The sequence below is a fragment of the Corvus brachyrhynchos genome, unplaced genomic scaffold (assembly GCF_000691975.1).
Source record: "Corvus brachyrhynchos isolate BGI_N302 unplaced genomic scaffold, ASM69197v1 scaffold787, whole genome shotgun sequence".
Lineage (NCBI taxonomy): Eukaryota > Metazoa > Chordata > Aves > Passeriformes > Corvidae > Corvus > Corvus brachyrhynchos.
The window spans coordinates 41882-50341 of NW_008239142.1; the positions used below are offsets into that span (position 1 = coordinate 41882).

At 54.6% G+C, this 8460-nt stretch overlaps 2 protein-coding genes across 12 annotated transcripts in view; both read left to right on the forward strand.

The window, feature by feature from the left end:
- LOC108448106 (neurofilament medium polypeptide-like) overlaps positions 1 to 902 on the forward strand; it is a 1305-nt gene extending 403 nt beyond the window's left edge. The window contains exons 2-4 of one of the 9 annotated variants that reach the window (XM_017740062.1): positions 6 to 107; positions 228 to 350; positions 435 to 902. In XM_017740062.1, the coding sequence (XP_017595551.1) occupies positions 6 to 107; positions 228 to 350; positions 435 to 788 (579 nt within the window). In that variant the 3' untranslated portion in view covers positions 789 to 902. Of the gene's footprint in view, positions 1 to 5; positions 351 to 401 lie in introns of all 9 variants that reach the window. The other 8 variants (XM_017740065.1, XM_017740063.1, XM_017740056.1 and 5 more) reach the window with 8 other exon arrangements.
- A 1752-nt stretch (positions 903 to 2654) lies between these two features.
- The window catches only part of LOC108448105 (glycine-rich cell wall structural protein-like), a 6963-nt gene continuing 1157 nt past the window's right edge, over positions 2655 to 8460 (forward strand). Inside the window, exons 1-3 of one of the 3 annotated variants that reach the window (XM_017740053.1) lie at positions 2655 to 2759; positions 3145 to 3557; positions 8218 to 8447. In XM_017740053.1, coding sequence (XP_017595542.1) covers positions 3160 to 3557; positions 8218 to 8447 — 628 coding nt within the window. In that variant the 5' untranslated portion in view covers positions 2655 to 2759; positions 3145 to 3159. Of the gene's footprint in view, positions 2760 to 3144; positions 4322 to 7446; positions 7552 to 8047; positions 8448 to 8460 lie in introns of those variants that run through there. The other 2 variants (XM_017740052.1, XM_017740054.1) reach the window with 2 other exon arrangements.

Genomic DNA, 8460 nt, shown 5'->3' on the forward strand with positions numbered 1-8460 from the left:
TGGAGGCGGCGGTGGTGGTGGTGGTGGAGGTGGTGGTGGAGGTGGCTCAGGCCACCAGGGCCAAGGTCCCATCTGCATTGGAGGAGGTAGTGGTGGAGGAGGAGGAGGTGGTGGTCAACAAAGCCAAGGTCCCATCTGTGTTGGTGGGGGTGGCAAGGGAGGAGGAGGAGGAGGTGGAGGTGGTCAAGGTCCCATCATTATTGGTGGAGGAGGAGGTGGTGGTGGAGGAGGAGGTTCAGGGCACCAGGGTCAAGGTCCCATCTGCATTGGAGGTGGCAGTGGAGGAGGAGGAGGTGGTGGTGGTCAACAAAGCCAAGGTCCCATCATTATTAGTGGTGGTGGTGGTGGTGGTGGTGGTGGTGGTGGTGGTGGAGGTGGAGGTTCAGGCCACCAAGGCCAAGGTCCCATCTGCATTGGTGGGGGTGGCATGGGAGGAGGAGGAGGAGGTGGCTCAGGGCACCAGGGCCAAGGCCCTGTGTGCATTGGGGGAGGAGGTGGAGGAGGAGGTGGAGGTGGCTCAGGCCACCAGGGCCAAGGTCCCATCGTCATCATCGGAAGTGGAGGCGGAGGTGGAGGTGGAGGTGGTTCCTCCAGCTCTGGAGGAATGTCCATGCAGCAGCAGACCCAGCCCATCTGCTGGCCACCGCAGACCAAGCACAAGTAGTGGCTGCCAGAAGGACTCTGACACCAAGGAAGCCCAAGATACGAAGATGCCTCACATTTCCTCCTCTGTTAAATTTAAGATTATTTGCATTGTTCTCTTCTCCTTTCCCCCAGGAATGTTCTGACCGGAACCTCTGGTGTTGTGTCTCCGTAATTCCAGCCAGGGTTGTTCCGTGTGCCTGTTCCTGCCTCAATTTTCTAGTGCTTGCACCAGACAATAAAACTTGCAGTTCTAGAGAGTTCCGTGTGTGCGTGGTTGGATTTTCCGGTCCCAGTTGCTTTATTTCCATCCCTGGTTTTATTTCGAGCTGGTGCTGTTGCAATAAAGCTCCAGAGCAAAACTGCACTGAAACCCCACTGGTAGAAGAGATTTTGGATTCACTAAATATTCTCAGGTCACTATTTAATGTCTCTTGATGATGACGATCCTGACTTTTGCCTGTCAGAGGAGGTACCACAAAGCTGATCACTGGGGTCTCTTTACCTCACCAAGATTCTGGTGATGCCCAAGAAAGTTCTGAGTGGGTTCAGAGATAGAAGATGTCAAAATTCTGCTACAAAGGACTTCAAGGTGTAATTACAGGGGTGAGAGAAGCTCAGGCCCTTCATGAGATGGTGCAGGAGCTCCTGGTGCTCTCACAGGCATCTGTGGAAGAGAAATGAGGGAGTTCTCCAGCACTTTTCCAGCTCTGAACCCCCAGTGGAACCAGAGGCAGGCCCAGGGCTTCAGCAAGGCCCTTCCAAGGGCTGGGATGCTCAGCATGGAACACCTGGGCATTTCCTCATTCCCACAGGGCTAAAACGCAGCTCCGGGTGTGAGTCTTCAGAGGGAGTTTCCCTGCGGGAAGTGATCTCTTTGATGTGGTCTACTCTGGCAATTAGCAGGGAAAGGGAATTAAACCTTGGAATTGTTCTATGGGAGGCAGGTGACGGACACCTGGAGTTGTCCCAGGAGTGACCCACGGCTATAACGGCTTCTCCTGTCCCTCCACCTTCTGCCCTCTCCCCCTTGGGGACCTCAGCGATGCAAACAACCTCAAAGTATGTCCAGATGAGCCCCTCCAGCCAGTGTTTTGCCACTGGAAGAGCTGAATTCCCTGGGATTTTATTATGGGAAGCCAGAGGGTGCTAAAAATACCTGAGAACTGCACAAACACTGACACAGAGCAAAGCCAGGGTTTGGGGTCCCACACTGGGGAGGTGGGAACGGTGCTGTCAGACATCCCCACTCCCAGAAACAGCCCAGGACCAAGAAAACCAGGATCCAAATTCCAGAGATTCTCAGGGTGACTGCAGGAGCACAGCACGGCCTCAAATCTTGTTGCTTCTTCGGAAATGCTGGAGTTATCCCCAAAATGGGCAGGAACTCATCCTTTTGGTCCATATCCATGGAGATGCTGCTGCACAGGGGGGATGTTCATCTCCATCATTGACGTGGCGGGGCCTGCCTGACCTCTGCTCTCTCCAGAGTGGTGGAATTAAACAAAAATCCCGATCAATTTTTCACTGGTGTGGTGGGAAATCTCCCACAGCCATGGGGGATTCCTTTGGTGCCCCAGAAACACCAGTCCCGCCCCTGTTCCCCTGGGAATCTCTCACAGAATATCCTGAGGTGGAAGGGACCCCCCAAGGATCATCAAAGTCCAGCTCCCTGCACAGACATCCCACTAATCCGCCCCTGTGCCTCCAGTCTGTAACACTCAACAAAAGGAGGCTCTGCAGCCCCTTCTGGTGTCGGTCACCAGCGGCATCTCCCGGCTGGAGTGGAGGGTGGCAACCTCCAGAATCCTACTGGAAGCCCAGAATCCTACCTTGGAACTCAACCACAGGAGCCGAGCTCATGTGTGGGATGTGCAGTGGATGCAGGGCAGCCGAGGAAGTGATGCACGGGAGAGGCATTGTCCGCATCCAGTGAGTCAGGACAAGTGGGATGAAGGAGGAGAGGTTGTTTGGTAAATAAACCTACACCATTCCTGTGGATTCCTACACCATTCCTCACTTCCCACTCGGGAAAAATGGTATAAAAGTTGGTGGATCTCGGGGTGCTTCATTCGCTCAGCTTTGCCCTGAGGCATCCGTGGTCAGAGCCAAGAAGGGTAAGTCCAGGTCTGCTCAAGGGAGGGATTCTTCTCTTCCTTTTCTGCTTCCAAAACACAGAAGTTTTGGTTAAAAACATCAGGGGGTGGTGGTGGAAGGGCAGGAAAGTTGCTGGGATGAATTTAAATCTCCTGGGGATGCCTTGGTCCCACCAGACCAAACAGAAGCAGGATCAGCCCGTGCTACTGAAGGCTGTCTTTCATCAGTATTGAGATGGAGATGGAATGGCTTTGGGACAAGGAGATAGGATAACTTTGGGATAAAAGTCTTTAAAAGATGATCCTCACCACGACAAAGTGGTGTTGGGCCAGACAGGGGTCACAGGCCCTGGGAAATTCTCATGAGGGTGGTGGCTGCCCTGGAGTAAAAAGCTGCTCCTTGCAGGGTCACTGCTGCAAGATGTGCTCCAGACAAAGCGGGTGCCACGGCTGCGGCTGCTGCTGCTGCTGCCAGGGGAGCAGCTACCAGTCCCAGGGCTCCTCCGGCGGGGGAGGAGGCGGATCCTGCTGCGGTGGAGGATCCTCCGGCAGATCAGCCCAGAAGATCATTATCAGCTCTGGCGGTGGAGGAGGTGGAGGAGGAGGCTCCTCTGGATGCTGCGGTGGAGGATCTGGTGGTGGCTCTTCAGGAGGGAAGATCATCATGGGAGGGGGAGGTGGTGGAGGTTCCACCGGATGCTGCGTTGGCGGATCCGGTGGTGGATCTTCAAAGAGCATGATGGGAGGTGGAGGCGGTGGAGGTTCCTCCGGATGCTGCGGTGGAGGATCCGGTGGTGGCTCTTCTGGGACAAAGATCATAATGGGAGGTGGAGGCGGTGGAGGTTCCTCCGGATGCTGCGGTGGAGGATCCAGTGGAGGCTCTTCAAAGAGTATGATGGGAGGTGGAGGTGGTGGAGGTTCGTCTGGATGCTGCGGTGGAGGATCCGGCGGTGGATCTTCAGGATCAAAGAGCATAATGGGAGGTGGGGGATCCTCTGGATGTTGTGGTGGAGGATCCGGTGGTGGCATGGGAGGAGGATCTGGTGGTGGATCTTCAGGAACCAAGATCATCATTGGAGGTGGAGGCGGTGGTGGATCCTCTGGATGCTGCGGTGGAGGATCTGGTGGTGGATCTTCAAAGAGCATGATGGGAGGTGGAGGTAGTGGTGGATCCTCTGGATGCTGTGGTGGGGGTGGCATGGGAGGAGGATCTGGTGGTGGATCTTCAGGCACCAAGATCATCATTGGAGGTGGAGGCAGTGGAGGTTCCTCCGGATGCTGCGGTGGAGGATCCAGTGGAGGCTCTTCAAAGAGTATGATGGGAGGTGGAGGTGGTGGAGGTTCGTCTGGATGCTGCGGTGGAGGATCCGGCGGTGGATCTTCAGGATCAAAGAGCATAATGGGAGGTGGGGGATCCTCTGGATGTTGTGGTGGAGGATCCGGTGGTGGCATGGGAGGAGGATCTGGTGGTGGATCTTCAGGAACCAAGATCATCATTGGAGGTGGAGGCGGTGGTGGATCCTCTGGATGCTGCGGTGGAGGATCTGGTGGTGGATCTTCAAAGAGCATGATGGGAGGTGGAGGCGGTGGAGGAGCTCCCACTGGCCATGCAGCCAGAAGTAACAGCCATGGGCAGCTCCGGTTCCCACTGGGAACAGCCGAGTCTCTGCATTCCAAGTTTGCTCCCAGCACATCCCCTTGCCTTGTGTTCCCTCGGTGCTGCATCCCTGTGCTGTGAATGCCCAGGTGGCTCCTCTGTGCCATAAATGTGACGGGAAATAAAGATTTCTGTGCACGGACAGAACTGGTTTGTGAGGTTGCTTTTCTCCTTTGTCCTTCCCAAAAAGGAATAAAACATCCAAAACATTCCCTTGGGAAAATTTCTCCAGCCTCCAGCTCTGAAGCAGGTGCTCATTAACAGATCTTTCCTATATCCAACCAAAATTTCCCTTCTTTCAGCCTGAACCCATTCCCTGTGTCCTTCCACTGCAGTTCCTGACGAAAAGTCCCTCTCCAGCTTCCCTGGAACCCCTGCAGATCCTGGAAGGGGCTCTGAGGTCTCCACACAACCTTCTCTCCTCCAGGCTGAACATTCCCAGCTCTCTCAGCCTGTCTCCATAGGGAACAGGCTCCAGGCCCTTTATCAACTTCATGGCCTCCTCTGAATTTGCTCCAACAATTCCATGTCCTTCTTATGTTGGGGACACCAGAACTGGACACATCATTCCAGGTGGGATCTCACCAGAGCAGAGTAGAGGAAAAAAATCCCCTCCCTCACCAACCTGCCTGCTCTCCTTTGGACGCAGCCCAGAGACAGCATGCTTTCCTCTCAAAGTGGGAAAATCCTCTCAAAAAGGACTCCCAAAGTCCTCTTTGGGACAGGAGGGATTAGTCTTGAGTTTAGCAAACTTTAAGCCCAGAGGGTTTTTGTCCATCTCACAAACACAGCTGGTAGGGAGGAAACAAAATTAGGAATTAGAGGGATCATCAACCATGAAACTCTTGAGGGATCACAACTGACAGGCCCCTGCCTTTTGGAGAAAAACTGGAGAGTTCTTCTCCAGGACCACACCCCACACTGTCAGCATCACTGTGCGCAAGGGAATCTGCTGGGAAAAGGGACCCAGGCTGCTGGAGGATCTGGCCAGGGATTTGTCCTCTCTCATATCAACCACCCTCCCAGGTGTTTGCAGTGAGGAGATGAAGAGGTACCATGATCTGCCAGCCTCTCTGTAGATGCTGAGGAGGCGAGCAGAGAAAAATTCTCCACTTTGTACTGTCTCATGAGAAGGTCTCTGTTCTCACGCAAGCCAGCTGTCTGATGGCTGGCTAGTCCGTAAACGTTTGCAGGTGCAAGGCTGTTGTGAGAACGTAGTGGAATTGTTTTAGTTTATTGGGAAGAATATTTTGAAATGGGTGGTTAGAGCCTATCACCTTGGTAGGTCGTTGACCGATGGGCCAATCATGTAATTTCTCTTTTGCAATCCATGCTATAAAAAGATGGGTTTTGGTCAGCTTCGACCATCTTCTCTGACCTGAGTGCACGTCGTTCTTCGCCGTCCCTGCACACAACAGCGACACCAGCCCATCCAAAGGGTTCCAGGACTGCAGGGAAAAGGGCCCAGCGGAGCATCACAAAACTCAGAACGTGGCCCTGGAGCCTTTTACATCCCCATTCCCCTTTCCCCAACACAGGTATCCAAGTTTCTCCCTAACCTGGGAGAGAGGTTGTGGTAGTGCCGACCCTTCCGCAGCTGTGCTTCCAGCCACACTTTTCCTACACCTCTGGCAAACAAATCCATGTGCTACAGGCCCAGTGCTTCAAGGGGGTCCAACCTTGGGCTCGCCACACTCCGTGGTTTGCAGGATCTCCTCTCACCACCCCTCCAAAAGCCTCCATGGCCTTTCCTCATCCCTGGGTCCAGATGAGCTGTTCATCCTGGGTGTCCCTCTGTGCCAACGAGCTGCTAATCCTGGGTGTCCCTCTGGGCAAGTCCCTACAGGTTGAAGGCACGGAAGGGATCAAGGTGGTGAGATCCTCAGGAGTACAACACCCACACAGCAGAGCTGGGAGCCAGAACGGCGGTGACACCTCAGATCTGGAGATGAGAACAAAGATAAGGCCACGGGAGGGACTCCAAAGCCGAACAAAGGAAGCCCCTGCACGTGTGTCCCCAGTGCTGGTGGCCCTGTCCCCATCCTAAGGGTGTCGCGTGTGCTTGTTCAAAGTCACATTCGTGGTGACAGCTGGGACCTGCTGCTGCTGTCACACGTCCCCACTGCCAAAACCCCCTATTAGTCCTTCATCTACTCAGTGTCCCAGGAGGGCGGATGCTGCTGTCAGGCTCCAAACACGCGTGACACAGAGCCAGTGCTGGGACAGCTGTGCTGACAAACTGTCATCCTCCAGCAGGGAAAATATCCAGGTGACTCCCCAGCTCAGGTATGGGTGGGGTGGCCAGTGGAGACCCTCAAAAATGGGTGCTGTTGAGGCAGAGGGGGTGTTTAACGTCCTGGAGTTCAAGGGTAAGGTCTTGATGGCCGTCAAGTGCAACCTCGAAAATAGCAGGATTTCATGGCTTTCCCCACTCCAACCTGGAGAATGGAGACTCCTGGAAGCTGGAGCAGCTTGGACCTCTGGGCTCAAACCCACAGCAGCTAGGACCTTGGGCTCCCAAAAGGTTGAGGGGAAATATTCTCCTTGTCACTCTCACACCATCCTCTGACACAGATCTGGGCAGCTCCAATGGAGGGCACTCCATCGGGGTGGTACCTCTGGCCTTTGTCAGCAGGATGGACATACTCCTGCTCCCCATCTTGCCAGTCCTTGAGGAAATTCCCCAAAATTCTCTGGGATTCTGCTCCAGCACATCCTTTATCCTTGTCCTTCCATCACTCTCTGGCTCCAACTCACTCCAGTCCCCATCCCTCAGCATCTGCTCAGTCCCCACACTCTCCTGAGCTCCCGAGAAGCTCCAGCCCAGCAGAAGCACATTGGGGACCCCCTAAAACAGACTTTGAGATGTTGTTTGCCCCAAAAATTCAGAGCGAGGCTCCCGGAAGGGAACCATTAACCAGAATTAGCGACTGCGATACAGAACGGGGCTGATGCGCCTCCTTCGCATCGCCTCTGCTGCAAGTGAGTCAAGGAAGGAGGCAGCTGAAGCCAAGCTCCGTAAATAAATCTCTCAGCATTCCTTAGGGTGTCTCACTTCCCTTGGGAGCACGATGAACCCGGTATAAAAGCTCAGCTATCTCAAGGCTCCTCATTCAACCAACACCAAGCATCACAACGTTCCCACCAGCACTGAAGGTAAGCCCGTGGATACGGAAGCTGCCGGAACCTCTGTGCAGGGAGATCTCTCCACCAGTTGTTCTTCGGGCGTTCTTTGAACCGTGGTGGCTCCACCAAAAACCAACTGGAGGTGCCAACAGAACTCCCTCCCTTAGAGAGGGGAGCTGCAGCTGGATCTCTGAAAGCTGAACTTTCAGCTGCTGAGTCAGTGTGAGACATCCAGAATGATCCACACAATTTTTTAGGCATGCCAGAGCATGTGTGCAAACCTCGGGAAGTATTCCCAACCTTTCCACACGCAGAGGTTTCCTGGAGCTGTTGTGACCTGCAGAGAGCTCCCTGGGATATCACGGCAGCTCTCACAGGGGTGAGGGAGGTTAAAGCTGCCATCCTTGTAGGGCTGCAGAAGATGGGACAAAAGGGGTCATTCCTGGGAACTCTTCCTTCTCTGTCTGCTGGGAAGGCTCAGCTGCATCTCCAAGGTTCTCCTCTCTGACAGCTCCGTTCCTTGCAGGGTCACTGCTCCAAGATGTGCTCCAGACAAAGTTCTGGAGGCTGCCATGGGATGTCCTCCCAGTCCAGTGGATGCCACAGCGAGGGCTCCGGTTGCCACGGGAGCGGCTCCTCCAGTTACCAGTCCCAGGGCTCCTCCTGCTGCGGGGGACAAGGGGGTTCTGGCAAAGTCATCATCAGCTCTGGTGGTGGAGGAGGTGGATCCTGTTGTAGTGGGGGCTCCTCCAGCTATGGGATGGGAGGGGGATACGGTGGTGGCTCTTCAGGATCAAAGGGCATAATTGGAGGTGGAGGCAGTGGAGGATCCTCTGGGTGCTGCAGTGGAGGATCCTCAGGTTATGGCATGGGTGGAGGATACGGTGGTGGCTCTTCAGGATCAAAGACCATTATTGTAGGCGGAGGTAGTGGAGGATC